Below are 21,567 nucleotides of genomic sequence, written 5' to 3' on the forward strand. Positions count from 1 at the left end.
TACTGTGTTTTTTTCTAACCTTTTCGGCCGCTGTTATTTGCTGTTCCCCAAATAAACAAACACATAAAAGAAGCAAAGATATTAAATTAACCTTAAAAGCTCAGAAGAAAATTGTTTATAGTGTCCAAATAAATGACAAATTAAAATACTCTCCCAAAAATAAAAATAAAAAATGGAAAAATAATTTTTTTAACGCCATAAAAAGGCAAGACACACTAATTTTTTCAAACATTTATGACAATATAAAAAATGTTCTATTGTTGTAAAACGTAACGAAAAAATAGCAAAAATGATTAAAGGCTAAAATATTACAAAATTTAAATAGAATAAACGTCAAAATACAGCAAAGGAGTTTAAAAAAATACACATTTAATACAAGATTTTGCTAAAATGAAACATATTTAGTTTGTAAAATAACCAAATTTTTGGTCTAAATTGATTTCATTTTTTATTGCAAATATTCAATTCGCCCAGGTGGCCACAGAGGGCGCTGTGGAGCAGCCTCGCTCCGCTTACACTGGCGCTGCGCCTCTCAGCCTCCTCACTCAGTGACAGAGAGCAGGAGGAGGGAGACCTGCGGCTGTGCGCTCCGGGCCCGCACTACTGAAACCCGCTGCCATGCTGCTGCAGGCGGGAGTCTACGCCGTTCAGGCGGCGCTGCTGCTCCTCCTCCATGTCCTGGAACCGGCGCTGGCCTTCAACCTGGACCCCCAAAGTACCCTGAGGAAGGACGGGGACCCCGGGAGCCTGTTCGGACTTTCTCTCACCTTCCACCAACAACTCAGGCCGGATAAAGTCTTGTGAGTTGGGACTTTCTGCGTCGTTGATGTATAGATGATGAGGAACAGGTTCACTTTTAGAAAATGAGGAATAAACCCCATAAATGATGACATTTAAGTGATAAATAAATACTCTTTGTTTTATTTTTATTGTGTTTTTGCTTTAACTTGATTTTGTTTCAAAGTTAAACTGTTGAAGTTATTTTTCACATGCAGGATCTTATTTTGAAAGAACACTGTCTTTTGGTGGCATTCTCTTTCACTTAAACCTGACTTTAATTATTCTAAACTTCTTTTTGGTCAATAGAATCCATCTTTGCTCCTTAGTACTGATCTAAATCTACTTAAGTCCTCTTGAACTAAGCAGATTTCTTTGTTTTAAAAAGCCCACTTTGTTACTTTGGGTTTTTGTCCTCATTTTCTATAGATGTACTTCACCCCCCCTTTGAGATGCTTTGACTGTGAAACAATAAGCAGCAGAACAAGTGCAGAAACAAAGTCTGCAACTGTTATGTAAATGCAACTGCAACTAAAGGAGAGGAGAAGTGGGATAATAGAAGAAAGTTATTTAGTCAGCTCCAACAAATGGGTTTTGGATGGTTCAGGACAACCTTCAACACGGGTCAATTTCTATATATAGTCTTAATTTACAATTTAGAAAACAAAACGATTTTATTTGTATTTATGCTATTGTTACTATTATGATGAATATAAACAAACTGTTTTTGACACAAATAAAACGTAAAATATATATAGTTTATAAATTAAATAATATATAACTTTTAACAGAGGCTCACATGACTTCCTTTCAAAATAAAAGACCTTGTGCTTCACATCTACTGCAGCAAAAGTATTTGTAGGTAGTTTAATGTCAGCAATGATTATAATAAAGATAAAAAACGTGTTTTTTACTATTTGTGTTGCATCTTAGCAAAAAATGCAAAAATTAAATGAAATCAAAGCTAATTAACTGATCCCTATTATATTTTTTAGCCATAAAGAGAGCTGAAAGTCCTTAAATTTGTTCAAAAGTAGAAAATCTGCCTCATAATATGATTTCTGGTTGTGTTTACTGAGCTCCAATTGATTTTCTGGTGCTCAAAAATCAGTCCGTGTTTAGCACAACTCTGGTAAATATTGAAGAATAACACTTACCACATGGAGTGATATGTACTGTCTTCAACTGTTTGTGAATAAGTTGGATTAAGTTTGCGTTTGTTCACTTTTTACTTATGTACTTTGCTGTGGTTTAAAAAAAATCTTTAACCAAAGAGCCACACGTGGCTTCATATCCTCTGGTTGTAAACATCTACATTAGACTAAACAATAATCTAAGGGACTCGTTTATTTTTTTCAAAATTAAACTCGATCTTGTGGTTTTTATAAAGCTGTCAACCATGCATTGTGGAGTTATCTGTCTCAGACTGCTCCTAATGCTTTTGTGGGATGCTTGTTGATGCAAGTTGAATGAGAAGAGATAAACTTTGGGTCAAACTACAAATCCTATAGGAGCATGTAGAGAGATGTCCTGATAACAAGCTGATGATGAAGATAAACGTAAGGAATTTTATCTTTATTTTCCCTCTGGCGTTTTCACAAACACAAGTCAACCAGAGGGAGCATTTGTTCAGACAGAAAACTAGAATAGGAATTCCAAAGACAAGAATCCACAATAAAAATAACTAAAATAGAATAATCTGAAGAAAATTGCACCGTTATTCAAACAAAATGTGGGAGGTAAATTTAATTTAAATGATGAAATAATGCAAAAACTCTAGCAAACTTCTAATCAAAATAGTTACCCAAAGTTTCTAGACAAAAACCTTAGTAGTGTGATGTTATGCATATTGGATAAACAGGAATCTGAAAGGTAATATTGAGGGCAAAGCTTGTTTTCAGCAGGCACCAGGAAAATCATGTTAATACATGTAAGATATGACTTTTAAAAGCAAATACAAAAAACAAGACCAAGAATGGAAAGCCGGTTTTCTCTTTCAATTAAAAAGCTTATTGACAAAATATAGAACGATTCAGGAGTTTGCCTGTTTTCACTGCCTTAAAGTGATCAAGCTATTTCATCATCAAATCCTTTTCTTTGCATTCAGCTCGTAGTAGCTTCACTTCCTCTGTAAAAATATTTTGTGCTTCCCATTTGAATCATCATTTTTTAAACTCCTAACCTAAAAGACAAAAACAATCCTTTTTATTTTTATAGAGCTCAAGTCCAGAAGCCACGACCCTATAAGTGCAGCAAAACCTTCGGACGTGTTTGTAGGAACAATAAAACACGTAACCTGAGGTGCTCCATTGATTGTTATTCTGATGACAAACAGAATATTTGACAAAAATCTATTTTTTGTTCCATTTATTGACATTGAGTCCTTTGGTCTAAAGACTTTGGGAGGTTTGCTGCCACTGAGGCCAATGTGGGTTTGAGTATTTTGCTCAAAGACTTGCTGACTGTGAAGCTTGAACCTCAACTAACTAATAGCAACTGATCCTCCTTTGAGACATTTTTCATAAAAATAAATTCTATAGGACAGAACACTTTCCTTTAGTCAGCCCAAAATGTTCTCAATCTCGGCTTTATGGTCATTGGTGCAAAACCAAACTAAGAACTGCACAGCGGAGAGCACTAGAGGTTAGCTTCTACTCAGCCATAAACTTGAAAATGTTCACACAGACCTGACAGAAAGTGAACAGAAACCTCAGCAAAGCCCACGTACTAAGGAAACGAGCAGCGCTGCCTTCAGAGTGTAAAACCAAAAGCCAGAAACATGTCCCTCCCTGCATCTATAACGGCTCTTCCTCACAACAAAGTGTTTGAAGATGAGGATCACTGGCAGCTGAAAAAAACCCAAAAACGTTGTATGCATAGATTATGGTAAATTGAACAGTAATACCAGAAGATGAGCTCAACCACTCTGACATCTCAGCTTTTATTGTACAGCTTCAGATTTTCTCTATTTAATCCTGTATTTGACATAGAAATTGAAACTGGGAGTCTCACTGGGGGGTTAAAGAGTTCAGACCAGACTTGAATTGAGGCTTGTAGTCATCATTTGTAGACCAGCATTAGGCCTTTAAAGTCCCACTCAGATCAAATTTTGATCTATTTTAAAAAGTGTTCCCAGTGTCTTTTTAAATTATGATTATGCGTTTTTTTTTTTGCCAAAATTTATTTTAAAAAGGGATGTTTTTTATGACATAGTTTCTGCAGAGCGGCAGGAGTTGATCAGAAATTTCCTTCTGAGTTTTGGGTGGGACTGTTGGTGCTGAGTAAGCCTGCCCCTGCTTCCCAACATCCCCCTGTTTACATGCTTTCCCACTAGCTTACAGCCCCTCACATTTTTTTCCTAATATTACTTCGTGCAAAAAAAATAAAATAAATGGCGAATAATATTGGAGCTTGTGGCGCCTTGATAGTGTCTTTTACATCTCTGCAATAGGCCTTTTTCAACAGCATTTTTTGTTCGTAATTTGAATTCAAAAATAACCAGAAATGCTATTTTAAAAACAAGCTTCTTTAAATTTGTCACTATGAGAAAAAGGCTACAAGAACATGTTAAAAACACAAAAAAACTTGATTTTCAATGAAGTGGGTCTTTAATTTTTTTAAAGAGACAATACAAATCAGATTTATGTTCGAGTTTTATGGCCTCTACTCTGAACCTAAACCATTGAAGACATCAACAATTCTACTTTGAATTTCGATCTTTGCCAGAGTCAGGAACATCTGCAACTTTCACATTTCCATTTTTGTCTCCAAAACCAAAAACTTCTCTTTTGTGTTTGTTTCAGTCCTGGGTTTTAGTTGCTCCAAGCAGTGACATTTTATGTTTATAGAACCGATGTTGTTGGGTGAAATTTAGTGTCATTTACATTAGGGCTGCCACGATTAGTCGACTAATTGACAACTAATCGACTATTAAAATAGTCGACAACTAATATAATAGTCGATTAGTCGTTGTTTTATATTATGTGGAGTCAGAGTGTAGTAAAGTTGAAAGTTATATTGGCAATATACTAGCTTTTTGGACTATTTTGGCATTTATTAAGGTTTTTTTAGACTCTTTTGGGGTTTAGCAAATATTTCAGCCACATGCTAGCGGTTTTTGCTAACTTAGGATTTTTTTTGTTTATTTTTTAGGCTGTTTAGGAATTTTGCTAATATTTCAGCTACATGTTAGCTGTTTTGGCTAATTCAGGCTTCTTTTTTTTCAGGCCATTTTTGTGTTAAGCTACTTTTTCAGCTACAGGCTAGCTGTTTTGGCTAACTTAGGCTTTTTTTTTGTTGTTTTTTTAGGCTATTTTGGAGTTTAGCTAATATTTCAGCCACATGCTAGCTGTTTTGGCTAAGCCTTTTTTGGCTAATTTGGCCTTTAACTAATATTTTAGTCGGCTATCAGCATCTTCAGTTATGGTCACTAGCGTCTTCTATGGAAAAATTAATTTTACAGCATTCTATCTGGGGTAATGCTAGTGTGAACACATCTAGTTTTTAGTTAGTTTAAATCTAATTATGGTTAAGATGTGTGTTTTACATCCACTTTGGGCATGACCCGATTAGTCGACTAATCGGAAAAAATAATCGGTGATTAGTCGACTATTAAAATAATCTTTTGTGGCAGCCCTAATTTACATACCTGTAACAAGACATTTTATTTATACACCTGATCTATCTCAGGTGATGAATGTAAAGGCAAAACAGTTGCGGTTCCAGAAACAAACCCTGGGGGACTCCACGCCCAATTATGTGTTTATAAAGTTAAAAGTTCTTACTTTTATTATAGTTTTTGCTGCGTCAAGTGGTGGAGATCTCTGCAGAGAACCCTTTATTTGTCCTAGATACCTCTTCAATGAATAACACGTTGAGTTAATGGTCGGGATTAAGCATCACACAAAAAAAAGCCATTTGACTGGAAACGCACGGCCATCTGTGCATGTGTAACCTGATAGATTTAACGCATCAGTGAATCGTCAATCCATGCTGCGGTTACAGGCTTGAGTGGTCATACGTCGCTTCATCTCCGCAGCTTCTTCTGTGATGAGTTTCCAGTCGGCAGCAGTCTGAAACAATGCGTAAAGTGAAGGAGTTGGGACAGCTGTTTGCTTTGAGTGCACAGCTGTGAGAGCACTGCAGCACATCTGTTAACAGAGACCAGTGAGATCATTGAGTAAAGCCATACCATTCACTATGCCTTCCCGTTTACACCGCAGTGAGAAACGTGCTGGGTGATAAGTTCCGGTTTCACACTTCAGATTGGCTCTAAAAAGCTGCTTCAGTCTCTCAAAAACTGTAGTAATATGCAGACATGTTGCATTTTTGCACAAATCACTCACAGTTTGGGCAAACAGCCAGGCAGTTAGAGAAATGTCTGTTCATCTCAAAGGATTTCTTTGGAATTTTTTTCTCTTAGTTATTAACAAGTGTTTGAGGAGTCTTTTTTTAATCTAGATTTCACTGTACAGTTTGATCTTTTCTTTTCTACAGAAATTCTCAAAACTGGATTGATTTTGAAAAAAAAAATGCTTGAAAGAATTGGAGCAGAGATCTCCAAGGGAATGCCAGTGTTAGTCCACATGTCCTCTCTAAATTCTACATATTTTCTTGCTCCGCTTTGAAATTGCGAAAATGTCTGATAGCCTGTGTTACACGTTTGGAAGCTAACTTGATGACTGAACTTTGTGTGAAACGGAAACCAACATTTCTTTGGAAACACCAAGAAATAGAGTTTTATTCTGCTAAAATATTGCAGAGGTGGGCAAACTTTTTGACACGTGGGCCACAAAAGGTAAAATTTAACAGGGCTGGACCAGGAGTAGATGTGTGGAATGTATGGGGTAAGATAGCTGTCAAAAAGAAACGTATTCATAAATACATATTTTGTATTCCAAAAAAGAAATTTGTATTCATAAATACAAAGTTGTGCAAAAATGTAGATTTTGTGCCAAACTTGCATAAATACTATGAATACAACATTTATTTTTACGTTTAACATGTCTCTTTTGAATACAAATTTTCCTCGTTTTGAATACGACGTCAGTGCGCACTGCAGTTTAGCGCTCATTCTCTTTTTTATGTGCTAAAATGGCGGAAAAAGACGGCTCGGTCGCGGAGCGACAAAACGAGGTAACGTAATGTTGTCTGTTTTCTTTAATCCCTGACGTTTTCCCAGCTCAAATTCAGAATTAGGGGTGGAGTCCTCACTGCGCATGCGTCGTTTGCCGGCTCGGCGGCTCGATGTTCCGGCACTCGATGCATAAGCCTGTTACCCCGTGACGTAGTTTTGACAGTTAGGTAACAGGAGAAATCCGTATCCAAGACAGAGAGAAGTCGTATTCAAAACGAGGAAAATTCGTATTCACAAGAGACATGTTAAATGTAAAAATAAATGTTGTTTTGCACAACTTTGTATTTATGAATACAAATTTCTTTTTGTGAATACAAAATATGTATTTATGAATACGTTTCTTTTTGACAGCTATCTTACCCCATAGAATGTTTTGGTAATCCACTTCATAAGATGAAGAAATAACATGGAATCTGGATGAAACATGCTTTAATTTGGATTGGAAATTGATTTAAAGACAATTTTTATTTAAAAACTATGTCTTTTGTTCTTATTTTAGTGTCAATTCCACCAATGGGTTGATGTTCCTCAGAGAAAAACGCAAACTTGAAGAAAGGTTGCATTCAGGCGGTGTAGGAATTATTGGAAAAATGACTCAGAAAACACACGCAAAAGTTAATACAAATACAAAATAACTTTTTGCAGCTAAGCAGAGGTCAATTTGTTTGTGTTGCACCATTTATGGAGAATTAAAGGGAAAATAAAACATTATTAAGGATTATCAATGTGACTATTTCAGTTTGGTGGGCCAGATTAAATAGTTTAACGGAGTACTAATGGGCCCCGGTGTGTAGTTTGCCCACCACTGATTTATCGCCTTTTTGTTTTTTTGCATTGTGTTTGTGGTTGCTTTGCCTGTAGCAGCTTGATCGTGGTCACAGCAGAATATTTGCTGAAATCTTGCATCAGTCTGAAGCGCTCCGTCTCAAAGGTTGCTTGTGAAACAATCCTGGAGAAAATCTCATCCCCTGATTGGCTCTTCTGCTGTCCAACTTTCTGAAATTCTGCTATTTTGGTAAAAATACTTAAATGAAAAGAAACAAACTTGTTTTCTAAAAAAAAGAAAAAAATCAAATTGCATTTTATTATCGCTAGGTCTGTGGTTGTGCTGCTTTATGATGAGTCTGTGGGCGTGGCCTTCACCTTTACATCTTTCCTTACTTTGGCGAGTCTTTGTGTCGCTACTGAGGAGGAACAGAGTCGCCCCGCAGATCAATAGGTGGGTCACAGAGGAAAATGCATGGGGGGGCAGAAGGGAAGGGTGGGGGGATTTCCTTTCCCTCCTTTGAAGACATTGTTGCAATGATTTTGCTGACTACGGAGGAAATTGTTGCAGTTTTGGAATTGAAAGAAAAAGGTAAAACAATGTGGAAATTGTAGGAGTTAGGAAGAAACTAAAGGGGTGGAATTTCGTATTTTTGAGTGCAGTTTGTCCTAAATGGTCCATCCTATACTTTTTATTGACTCATTTGCTTTTTTTGCTTTACCTAGAAGATGCCTAACTTTGGTCCTTGACATCTAAGAATCTAACACCATCGTTGTTTTCTCACTGTTCGTTAGTAGAGGTTCTTATTGACTTAACTTACCTGATCCAGGTACTCGACAGCAAGTGGGAAGCAAGCAGTGGAGGGCCAAAGTTGAGCTGTGATTTAATATTTCAAAGGGTGGCGAGAGTCTGCAACCTTTATCACGACAAGACCAATTTGGTCCATTTTCCTACTGACCAAAATGTAGCAGCAAAGCTTCAATAAAAATAATTTTATTTGACTTTTAGTCATATATTTATAAAATGTTGCTTTTAAATCTTTACAATAATCCATCAATGTTTCTGTTTAAAACATATTTAATTACTTTTACTTTAGACAGCAGTTCATATAAGTTCCTTTCACAATAAAATACACCTTTTTTAAAGTATGATCCTCCTGCTGCAACAGATTTACTTGATTTAAGAATGCAAGAAAGTCAAACAGCATTTTCTGTCATTATTACTTTGGTGTTCCTTCAATCATTTTCTCTTTTTAATATTGAATATAAACATGACAACATTGGTCTTAAAAATCCAGACATGCAAATGCAGTTTTGTACTTTAAGTACATTTCCTCTGAATAGCAACTAGGCACTGTTGTGAAGCAAAATAGGATATTTGCTTTAATATTTTCTTAATAATGAGCAGCTCTGACAGTAGATTAAATCTGACTAGACCAGTTTGAGTTATGAGGAGTGGTAAAGCATACAATAGCTCTTGATAGTAATGAAATGTCAGCAATATCACGAAAAGAGTTATTTTTGTAATATTTAGATCACTTCCATTTAAAAATCTAAACATAAATGACAACATTTAAATAATCTATTATTTATTAAAATAATTTCCATTTTTATTTAAAGCCAATGAGCCACAATAGAGGAATAAAAGAGGTTGCTTAGGTTGCAACTGAACTATAAATCTACGCTAAACTAAAAACCAATAGATGGGAACAACACATCAGTTTCACTGAAATTTGTTTCACTGTAAGATCTACATGCTGCAAAAACAGGGGCAACATCTAAGCAAATCCCACGATGAACACACAAGAAAAATCCTGCAAAAACATTTGTGGTTAAACTGTTTGTGGTTTTGGTTTTTAATTTAAAACAGTTTCACAAGTCAAAATACCAGCGTGTTTGTCACCCCTTTGCAACAAAAGATTTATGTAATTAGAGCCCAAGAGCTGAACACATGAAAGACATATTTCAGAAGAATTTGTGACGACAACAGTGCGTTTAAGTGGCTTTTCTCACATTGTCTGTGTACAAGCAAAATAACCTCAATTTAAAATTATAATCTGATTAAACCGCTACTACTTTCTGTTTGCTAAGCTTCTGTGAGAATCTAAACCGTAGCAACACTCAGTGGTATGTAGGTCGAGGGTGGACAGAAAAAAACGTAACCGTCTGGTCACTCTTTCTGCTGTATTGCTTCTGAAACAGACGTGTAACTTTTCAGAAAATAACAGATTTTAACTAAAAATAATATGCAGTTTTAATCGCTCCTCAATTTGCAATTAAAACTAAAACATTTTGGCTCTAAATAATACAATTAATAACTAAAAAAGAAAGAAAAAAACAGTAACTGATGGTAGTAGGCAGATGTAAAACGGATGAAAGCCTAGAATGCAACACCTTCCCCACAGGGGTTTTAAACCTTTTCCTGTCTCGTTGAGTAAATAAATACCTGTACCATCATTACAGATACTTCTGCTTATACACCTGAAGATGACTTCAGCTTGTATCTCGCAGTATTTTTATAATATGTAGCAATTACTTTTTTTTTTATAAGTGTAAATCATAACTTTTCATGTTGAATTTTAAACAATTATTGAATTTTGAACAGTTATTGTTTTCATTTTGAATTTTAAAAAATTGTTTTTTTTTTTTGCCAGGATTGTGACTTATACTCAGGTGGGACCTATATGCGATTTAAAAGAAAATAAACAGTAAAAGCCACTAGAGGGCAATTCAGACACCATGCTCACAACTTTTTTTGCTTTTCTAAACGCCGTATAAGACGGAAGTGAAAATTGAATCAATACGAACATTTCACTTCTATTGTGACTCCATGTGTTCTGATGATGAAAATGTGGATGGTTTATTAAAAAATTACATTTAAACACATATTTTAGTCAAAATTGTTTAACCGAATGCTACATTTGCTAATATAGTGAGCATCTATGCACACTAGTTTTTTGCAAAGACTTCTGGGAGATTTCTAGTGCACTCGATTCTTGGAATTGTAGATTCGGACAGCACTACAAAATGGTGAACATGTGAGTAGGGAAGGAATTTGGGTACGGTCCTTGGTGATATTATTCCCAAACAACACAGACAGAAGATGAATGAAGATGAAGGTGACACAGGATGAAGAATTCAATGGATTTAGAGAGAAGTTTTGATTTTGAATCAAAGCTTAATCATTGAGAGCTCAATTTATTACTGAATTATTACAGGATTCTAAATGCCGCAGTCAAGTGTGTGCGTTTTTATTGAATTAAAAAAGCATAAAAAAATGAACAGAGTTGAATCAGAAATCCTCTGAGAGGTGAAACAACATAATCAAGAAGCTTTACACGCAGAGATCATTTAATAAGCTCCTGCTGTGCTGATCAGAAGTGAACTGAGTGTAATTTGTAAACCTAAGCACATGAGGAGGAGCTCAAAGCAGGACATTTTTATTTATTTATTTATTTCTTACTAAAACGTATATCTAATTAGAAAAAACTGCTAAAAACGCGAATAAATTCCTTTTAGCTTTATGTTTCAGTATTTGAAGAAATCCCATCTTTATCCCATGATAGCTGATATTTTGACATCATGACTTACAAAATTCTGTTTTTTTATTTTATATTCTACTAAAATTGCTTTTTTTCTCTGTTATTTGTATGTTTTGTTTTCTCTTTTTTGTGATTTATCTGTAATCCCCACTAACTGAGGAGGATAATTAATGTTTTTTGATGACTTGCTGGCGTTCAGGAACAGATGTAAATGACAGAAATGCTACAAAGCCAATCGACTGCTGAGATTGAAAACACATTTTGGGATTTCTCAATAATCCAAAGAAAAAATAAATAAAGATTTTTTTCTTCGTCTTTTACCAGGCTGCTGATTGGTGCCCCGAGAGCCAAAGCTTTCGGAAGCCAAAAATCCAAAGTCACAGGAGGACTTTACAAGTGTGAAATCAGCCAGTCCAACACCTGCGAACGTGTTGATTTTGATAATGGCGGTGAGAAAATGGATTGTTTTTTAATAAGCTTGGAAAAATGAAATTCTTATGTCGCTGTGTTGAATTATTAAAGAGGACTTGGAAAATGAGAGCAAAGAGGATCAGTGGATGGGTGTGACGGTACGGAGTCAGGGACCGGGGGGAAAGATTGTGGTGAGTGACTCAGTCTTCTGCACCGTCACTCCAAGAGTCCTTTGTGTCTTTTTTAAAATGACGACTGCTACATTTTTGTCATTTTAGACGTGCGCTCATCGCTATGAGAGGCGGGGCTCTGTGGGCCAAAGTAATGAACAGCACTCCATCATCGGCCGCTGCTACATCTTTAGTCAGGATTTGACCATTAACCCAAAAGCTGATGAGGACGGTGGAAACTGGAACTTTTGTGATGGGAGAGACAAAAGCCATGAAAAGTTTGGATACTGCCAGCAGGGCGTGGCGGCCGCCTTCATCAGTCATTATCTGGTGTTTGGAGCTCCTGGAAGCTTTAACTGGAAAGGTGCGCTTATTCTTTTTTTTTTTTAAGCTCACACATGAAGTGCTGTCTAATCTAACGAAATGTTCTGCCTCTCAAATCTATCCCAGGAATTGTACGCATGGAGCACAGGAACAGCACTTTCATAGAGATGGGGATCTACGATGACGGCCCGTATGAAGCAGGGGATGCAAGTGATTTGGATGAAACACTTGTGCCAGTTCCTGCCAACAGCTTCCTTGGTTAGTTTATCTTCTCACAAAACAAATGCTTTTTTGGCCCACTTACATCAATTACTGAAAACCCTCCCATTTTGAAAAAGTTTATCATAATCCATCCATCCATTTTCAAAACATGCTTAATCTTTTTCTGAGTTCTAGGGTTGCTGGAGCCTATCCTAGCTACTATCGTTCCTCTGTTCGGTTCCTTTTAATAATATTCTGAAGACTTTCTGAAATATCCACATGCTTAGATAGGAAGTGCATGGGTACGGGATTTTGCACAATTGGAATAATCTGAATTCTGTGATTTATAGTTCAGTTCATGGCTAATTTTCTTGGATATCCTTTTTTTTGCACGTGAACTTCTGCAGCTTGTCTGTCTTGACAAGTCTAACCACTCTATCTGCAAATTTCTTAACACCATATTTTTTCAGGTTTATAGAAAGGCCATCTTTTTCTGATTTCAAACAAAGCTTATAGATTCACAGTTTTACGCTCCACACAACAACAGTGGCAGGATGAGACATGTAGACCAGGAAAACACACTGGGAAATAGGATGGAGCAGGGTGGCTAAGCTGTCTCTTATGGTTTTTGTTTGGAAAGGGGGTCAAGAACTTATAAGTAAAGAGTACAACGTGTTACCTAAATAATGAAAATGAAAAAGGAAATTGGTTTGATAAACAGAGGTCATAGCATGAAGTTTTAACTGTTACTCTGGCTCCTCCTACTGGTTGTTTTGATCAAAACTTATTCAATTCTTAATTCAACAGATTTAAAAAATATATATATTTCAAGGTGAATTAATGACCCACACTGGAAATATTTCCTCCTCAAAACAAGTTAAAACATAGAAAAAAATATATTTTCCTTTGTTATGCGGTGGAAAATTTTTATCCTCTGGTGGAATAAAAACTCTTCATTCATTCTGTCTTTATCTGAGTTGATTTATTCTTCTGCAGAAGGATAAAAGTGAAATATGTGTAATTTCCCACCACTTCTAGACTTCCTTGTACTAAAAAAAGAATGACATTACCCTTTATGGACCCCCATTTACAACATATTACATATAAATTGTTATTTTTTTGCACTATTTTCCATTAGAACTTTATTCAGTTCCATGTTTTTATCACATTAAAAAAATAAATAAATAAAATTAGATTAAAAATATATATTTTTTTCCCTTTAGGATTTTCTGTGGATTCAGGACTCCACATCTTGCCAGACGGTGTGGTGACTGTGGTGGCTGGAGCCCCCAGAGCCAACCACAGTGGAGCTGTGGTTCTGTTAACAAAAGAAGACAGAGGTAGTTTAGTGGGAGTCCATACTTTCAAAGGGCCCAGACTGGCCTCCTCCTTTGGATATGACGTGGCTGTAGTTGACCTCAACAATGATGGGTTAGTAACTCTTTTCTAGAGTATTTCTGTTATTGCATGTAAATGTAGACATTTTGCTCCTAGATACCGGTTTTGCTTCAGAAAGTGCCTAAATTGAAGTATTTTCTGTAGATGGGAAGACATAGTTGTAGGAGCTCCTCATTTCTTCATGAAGGAAGGGGACATCGGAGGAGCTGTTTATATCTATATGAACAAAGAAGGGAGGTGGGAAGGAGTTACTCCACTCCGCCTAAACGGTACCAAAGACTCAATGTTCGGGGTGGCGGTGGAGAACATTGGGGATATCAATCTGGACTCGTATAAAGGCAAGAACTTCTATCTTAGTACATGCATTTTTTTCTGTGTCATCAGTTATAGTCGTATCATCTTTTCAAACACAGATATTGCAGTTGGAGCTCCACTGGATGACGAGGGTGCTGGAAAGGTCTATATTTATCTTGGCTCTGCACATCCGATCAAAACCAGACCTGCTCAGGTTGGTTACTTTTCACTTCAACGTTCTCAAATCAACAAGTTAGACAGTTATTTTCCATATTGACTGACAAAACATTAGAATTTAGGTGGAAAAGCTAAAAGTAAAGATTTACGATGTAACTTTAAAGGTGAAAAGAATGAAAGAAAATTAAAGTTTCTTTAGACAAATGTTTGTTAAAGGTGTTAAGTCGCTTATTTGACCTCTGGCCTGGACAGCAGTGAAAATATTAATTTTATTAATTTTATTAACATCTAATCTTTAAGCTGTATGTAAGAAAATTATTAAGGTCCATTCACACTGGCAGGCTTGATTCATAGTGGGGTTTATGGATTGCATTTTTTCTTTTTTGTTCCCTTGTGAGCAAAGTTATTGAGGAGTATTGAAGATGTGTAAAAATAAAGCACAAAACTGAACAAGTGTAACTCGTGAGAAAGTTGTAAATACTTAAAAGAACATCAAACACAAACCTAGTTGTTTGAGGAGGAAGGACTGTGTTAAATTTATTGACTGTATATGAGAACTGGACTGAGCGACCCCTCCCTTCTCACATTCTAAACAGGAAGTACCTTCTGGCTCCAGGAAACAGAAATCTCATTGATTTTTATTGAAAAATAAACAGCTATTACTCAGTCATTACATTTGTCAGAATAACCATTATTGCTCTACTACCTTTTTTTTTAACTTGTTCTTGTTAATACTATTTTTTAAATATTTTTTTCTTATTTACAAGACCAATCAGATGCCTTGATAAAGAGTATGTGGTATTAGTGAGAGTGGTTGTCATAGAAACGATTGCTCAGATTGATTCAGACCAATCACTGCCTCCTGACGTCGTCTGGCTCCGACCTGACAGCGTCCGTATTTGCAAAAAATGACGACAAACGACGTCATTTTGTTAGAGCTGAGAGTAAGTCACATTCTGTGGGTGACGACAAACTCACTTAGTCCAGTTCTCATATACAGTTGATGGTTTTATTCATCCTGGGTTTCCTGAATTTGTTTGAAAATATCGCCCCCAAGTGAGCAGAGTCCTGAATTGCATTCTTGCCCGTTAGGATAGTGTCAGTCTGGTTCATTTCTGAGTCTACGGGACTATCCTAATATAGGGTTAGCAACCCAACTGCATACAAGCAAGTAATTCTTAACTTCTTCACTACTAGCAATGCAAATGTGTCCTCTGTGGAAAAGATTTCTAGACCTAAATATCTTTTATTCACTAGATACTATCGAACTAACTCCTCTTGGTGTCTACAGAGGACATTTGAGGCTCTTCAATTATACCAAATGTTGTTTTTGGTGGATTGAAAAACATTTTGATTATATAAAATTATTAGCCTCTGGTAGTTAAGAGGTTAATCAACTTGAAATGTACTATAAATGTGGGCTTCAATTATATTTTTAGAAATATTTCAAATTAAAATTACATTTTAACCCCTGTACACAATTACCAATTAGATTATATTTATATTTTGGCATTCATTTTTTCAGGTCCTAACAGGAAAAGAGCACAACATCCGTTTTTTCGGATACTCTCTGACGGGCAACATGGACGTAGATGCAAACTTTTATCCAGACCTTGCTGTGGGTTCTCTGACAGATGCTGTGGTCATTTACAGGTATTTGTGTGAATGATCACACTCTCTATTTACCTTTCAGTCTCTAAATGTAACCAGATAAAATTATTTTTTTGTTTTTGTTTTGCAGGGCCAGGCCAATCATTGCCATAAATATAGATGTTGAGACATCTGTGCGTGAAATCGACCTTAAAAATAAAACGTGTGGCAACAACATTTGGTAGGTACTCTTCAGTGCATTAATTCTTTGGGGGAATGATCATATTTAAGCAGAACTAGGACTCAAATATTTCTACATTTTAATCTTTTTTTTTCTTCCCAGCTTTATTGTGAAAGCATTCTTCACCTATAAGACAAACCCTGCACACTATAACCCAGTAATATGTAAGCAGAACAGTAAAATGCATCAATATTATTTGCATTATTGTCCAGATGGTTTAACTTCTGTGGATTTTCTTTTCAGCTATTAACTATTCAATTAAGGTGGATGAACACCAAAGAAAACTAGGACTGACCCCCAGAGTGTTCCTGAGCAGTGACTCAGGCTTTCAGAGTGATGGAAGGGTGGAGCTGCAGAGTCAAAACCAAAGAAAATATGTTCAGTTAAAGGCCACAGTTAAGGTATCATTCTAAGCTAATAAACATGTATTTATATTTTATGTTTTTATATTCAGAGCTCACTGTTGTGTCCTTCTTTGTGCAGGACAACATAAAAGACAAAGTGCGCCCTATTTTCATTGAGGTGTCTGCAGACGTTGTTCCTGCAACAGATAAAACGACAAACGGCCTTCCTGCACTTGCACCAATCTTAGACCCGTTTAAGCCAAACAAAAATGTTACTCAGGTATTTAATTGTATGGAACTGCAGAATTTGGATTGTTGACCCGACGGTTTGATGGTTTTCTGTTGTTACAGATTGATTTTGTCAAGGAGGGATGTCGGGATATCTACGTTTGCTACAGCACCCTGAAAATGAACTGCAGTTTGCACTACAGGCAAAGCAATGAGTTCGTCCCGCTAAGCAAAAAGTAAGGAAGGTGTGGTTTAAATGGGTTGTTTTTCTCCTTCCTGCAAGCTGAAGCTGCTGTTCTTATATGTTGTTTCTGCAGCAAGAACAACGTCGCAGAGTTTGTTCTGAATTATGAGCGGAGAGACTTGGCTCTGCTGGTGAACGTGACCAACAGTGGGGATTACGCCTATGAGACGAAGCTGGTGGGGAGTTTCCCACGCGGCCTGGAGTACTCTGGAGTCCGAATGGTCAAACCTGCAGTGAGTTTACTGCACTCTCTCACACAAAACGGGATGAAATAAAGGAAAAGTTTTCATCAAAATGTGTTTTAAAATGCAGATTATCATGCTGTGATGTAAAAAATTCAATACAATTATGTATTCGGATTTGCAAATGTTAACATTTTATTTACATTTAAAACACAGAAATTTTGCTAAAATAAAGATATAAAAAGATATATAAAATCACAGTTTATACTAAAAATATTTGATGTTTCTTTTTCAGATGACAGATATGAATTCAATGTCTATTTGTCGAAAATATATAAAAAAAACACCAACTTTGGGCTGAACCTTTGAATAGTTTAACTGAAAATAGTCTAGATTCACATTACTTCTCGTTGTAATTGATTCTAAAGGCAAAATACAAATGTGTCAGCAACCTTTTTGTTACACAGGTTTATGTATCCAAGGATTTACTACTGTTATTCGAGCTGTTATTAACTGTGAAATAACCCTCCATTATTGATTCTTCTAGACAGAGAATCCGGTCATCTGCAACGTCAATCAGACCGGCTCCCAGGTGGATTGTGAGCTGGGGAATCCCTTTAAGTCAGACTCAGTGGTGAGCACACCCTCCAACTCATTCCCTCCATCACTCAGATACTATTGTTGAAATTTATTATTATTTTTTTTTCCCTTAAGATAACTTTTTACATCATACTCAGCACCAACAACATTTCTGTTGAAACCACTGAGTTTGAGATCGATCTGCAGCTCAAAACGTAAGTAGTGCCACTGCAAAAAGTACAATTACATATACTATATAAATTATCTTAAAAACTACAAATTTACATACAATTTTTTTCCAGCTTTTTAAGTAACTTGCAGAATCGGTTACTGACAATATTTTTTACCAAACTGTAGCTGTCTGTCTGTCATAAATCTCTATATTAAACTTAAAATAGATCATATTAACTCACAACTTATCTTTTTTTTTTAATAAAAAGAGACTTCTATAAAATTTCCAATTACTTCAGCTTATTTACATTCTGTATATTTTGAGTAACATTTATACAAGTACGATTTTTAAATTGAATAAATCTTTTTTTTAGGACAAGTAACCAGGATATTGATCCTTTGAAAGTGAAGAGCACTCTGTTTTTTGAACGGCCTCTGCCTGTCAGTGGGTGAGTGGTTCATTTTTTGCAGAATTTGTGTACAGAAACTAAAAGTACCTGCAGGATAAAGACGTCTGCTTGTTTTCTTCAGTGAAGCCCGCCCCAGTCAGGTCTTTTTTGGAGGTGCTGTGACGGGTGAAAGCGCGATGAAGACCGAGGAAGATGTTGGAAGTCTCATCATCTTCACTTTCAAGGTGAGTTTGATTCTAGAAAAAAATCTTTTTAAGTCAGGTACAGATTCTAAACTGAATTTCTCCTTCAGATCCACGACCTGAAGAACCTGCTGTGGAAGTCCTCTCATCAGGCTGTTCTGCACATAAAATGGCCTAAATGGAACAAAGACGGGAAACATCTTTTATACCTGATGAAAGTCTCCACTTACGGACAGGGTGGAGTCCGCTGCTCCCCAGAGACTGAAATCAACAGCCTCAATCTCACCCATGCGGTATTATGGATCCTTAATTTATCATATTTATTAGCTCCGCTTTGCTCCTGACTATTTAGTGCTGGAATAATGTGCAGAAATATGTTTTCAGACGCCCTCTGTGTCGGAGACGAACCAGGAAAACACAAAAGAAGAGGGAAAAACCAGTGGAAGAGTTTCGTCTTTTTCTGGAGGAAAAAGCCGTGTTTTGGTAAGCTGTGGTGTTAACACCCATCTCATTTGTAGCTGATGTGATGAGTTAAGCTGTGTTTCTTTGGTAGTCCATGGACAGTGGAATCCATTGGGGGCATCTACAGTGCTCCCTGCTGGGGGTTGGTGGTACTACAATTGAACTGAGAACTCGTCTGTGGAGCTCAACGTTTTTAGAGGTGACAAATAAAAATGTTTTATTTGTATCATCAGTGTTGGATTACTATAACTGCTTAATCCTCAGCTTCTTTGTTTCAAATAGGAATATGCTTCCACAAAACCCTCCTTGCTGTTGGTGAAGGCCTCTCTCGAGCTTCAGACTGACGTCAAGAACGTGATCCTAAAACCTCCAAACATAGACGTGAGTCGTTGATCTCTTCATTGATGAATACACTTGTATCTGTAGCATCTCATGGTCTTTTTGTGGCTTTAAACCTGTCGCAGGTAAAGGTGGACGTGTCTCCAGACAGCGACGTGGCGCAGTATGTGGTCCCGTGGTGGGTCATACTGTTGGCTGTTCTCGCAGGAATCTTGATTTTGGCCTTGATGGTATTTTTGCTTTGGAAGGTAAATTTACACATTTTAGAAAAATAAGAGAGGAACAAGACAGAATCTGTTTTCTAAAGGAGATTTTTTTTTGTTCAAAAAAGAGTTGCAATATTTCACGAAACTTCCACCTGTAGACTTAAAAGAAATCAAAATATCTGATTAACATAAGAAATTACTTCACTAATTTTACAGTTTATAACAAATCTGTCTTCGTTAAGTTAAGTAAGACATGATTATTGTTTGGTGTCTTAAAAAGTCTTAAAACCGTAGAATTTATTAATTTGAAGATAATACCATGAATTTTGATATCAGATCATTCAAATTTGTGTGCTTTGAAACTTTTCCGTTTGTCATTTCTTGCCAAAAATGTAATTTTTTGCTGAACGCCGGTTTAAATAAATAAAAAAAAAAAAATAAAAAAATAGTAATAATTGTCCTAAAGAAGCATCATGACCACAAACAAGATAAGAAGTACTATTCCTGCTACAAAGCATCTCAAAGTGCTTTCCACAATATAATGAATAACAGTAAGACAAAAAATAGTTGGTAAACTAGCAATCATAATAACAAATAAAAAAAACACATATCCCACAAGTACAATCAAATTAAATTGAATTAATTATTAAAAACGTATAAATACAATTAAAACATGGACATGTAAAAATTATATAAAAGCTATTCTAAAAAGATGAGTTTTAATATTTTTCTTAAAAGTTTGTTGATTATTAAACTTTTATTTTGAAAAGGTTCTGTTTTTTCCTGTAAAATTTCTCAAGAATATTAAACTAAGCCATAAAATGGTGAGATTTTTCTTATGTGTAAGAATAACAAGAGGTAAAAAAAAGCTTTTTTAGTCATCGAATGACTTCAGAGAAATAAAAATTTCTTTGAAATTGAGGTTGATAGACCATCACTCCTAACCATTGCCCTTCCTCCTCAGTGCGGTTTCTTCAAAAGAGCATATAGAGATCAGTATCGAGCTGCATGTCACAAGGCAGAGATCCATGAACAGCCCTCTGACCAGCAACCCCTCTCTGAGGCCTGATTTACTGTCTGAACAGGGGTAACGTTAGCATGAAGCGTGCTTTTGCAGTTGCTCACCAGTTTGCCTTCCTGCTCAACCTGCAGATGTAATGTGGGACAAATTCAGACAGACTCCAATATACTAACCAGATGGTAAAAGAAATGTTTTAAAAAATAATCCAGCATGAATGAAGCACTAACAAAATTGGCTTTTGATTGGTGCAACTCTGAATTTTGCCCACATTTTGGTGCTTTCTCCTGTGCAAAGTTCTGTTGTTGGTGTTCTGCAGATGTGCGGCCTCTCAGCATTTTGTCTGCTTGATTGTTGGGACTCAAAAAGCTAAAAAAACAAAGCAAGAGCATGCTTAATGTCTGGATCCACGTCTGCTTCATCTGATCGTTTGTCTCTATCACCAGTGTGGATTCTTCAAGCGTTCGCAGAAGGACGACAGCGTTCCTCAGTACCACGCGGTGCGCATAAGGAAGGAGAGTCTCGAGCGTGAAGATGGAAAACTGCAACCTAACGTGACTGAAAAGAAGCAGTGGATGACGTCATGGATGGACAGTGAAAGTTACTCTTAGACGATGAAATGATTTGGTTAATAAATAAGCAATAATTCTGATGTCATCTAAAGTTTGTTTTAGTATGTAAATCAAAGATTTGCTTGAATTTTGACACTGTACAGAAAATATTTTTCTAAGTGTTTTTTTTTTATCGTTTCTGCACATTTTGTATTTATTTTTATATTAAAAAAGCAAACAGAGCCAAAGGTTTTTGTAACAAGTTTACAACAATTGTTATCTAAAATCTATGCAAGAAAGGTACAAGTCTTTCACTGTGGGATGAAACCAGAGCAGTTTTTTTAAATCATGTTTGAAGTCATCTTTACACATCGCCTGTGATCAGATCAAGTTTAAATCTCACTGCTGTGATGTTGAGGTAGCATCCACTGTACTTTAGATCATCACTGAACCTGCTTGTCAAAAGGGAACGTGCTAAAAAACTGTTTTTATGGCTGTAACTTCTTCATTATGTGTCAAATATAATAAATGATTATTTCTAATGTTCAATTTTTATCATCTCTTGCTTTTCCCTGAATTAAATATATTTTTATTTTATTGGTTTGACAGATAAAGCCCCCAAAAT

At 36.1% G+C, this 21,567-nt stretch overlaps 1 protein-coding gene across 3 annotated transcripts; it reads left to right on the forward strand.

The window, feature by feature from the left end:
- The first annotated feature begins 474 nt into the window (after positions 1-474).
- On the forward strand, positions 475-21,491 carry itga6a (integrin, alpha 6a). Of its 3 annotated transcripts, XM_024287055.1 has the most exons (26): positions 475-800; positions 11,545-11,669; positions 11,743-11,822; positions 11,910-12,165; positions 12,252-12,383; positions 13,550-13,757; positions 13,869-14,062; positions 14,138-14,232; positions 15,721-15,848; positions 15,937-16,026; positions 16,129-16,190; positions 16,270-16,427; positions 16,510-16,650; positions 16,722-16,834; positions 16,916-17,075; positions 17,572-17,658; positions 17,739-17,818; positions 18,149-18,223; positions 18,306-18,408; positions 18,477-18,659; positions 18,751-18,849; positions 18,920-19,027; positions 19,111-19,209; positions 19,293-19,415; positions 20,338-20,460; positions 20,838-20,979. In XM_024287055.1, the coding sequence occupies exons 1-25, from the start codon at positions 619-621 to the stop codon at positions 20,440-20,442; spliced, it is 3,186 nt and encodes a 1,061-aa protein (XP_024142823.1). In that variant the 5' UTR covers positions 475-618; the 3' UTR covers positions 20,443-20,460; positions 20,838-20,979. The 3 variants fall into 3 exon arrangements, with proteins under 3 accessions (XP_024142823.1, XP_024142821.1, XP_024142822.1); XM_024287053.2 differs by lacking the exon at positions 20,338-20,460 and having other exon boundaries at positions 20,838-21,491; XM_024287054.1 differs by having other exon boundaries at positions 20,338-20,980.
- Positions 21,492-21,567: the final 76 nt, after the last annotated feature.

Source organism: Oryzias melastigma, linkage group LG21 (genome assembly GCF_002922805.2).
Source record: "Oryzias melastigma strain HK-1 linkage group LG21, ASM292280v2, whole genome shotgun sequence".
NCBI classification, from domain to species: domain Eukaryota; kingdom Metazoa; phylum Chordata; class Actinopteri; order Beloniformes; family Adrianichthyidae; genus Oryzias; species Oryzias melastigma.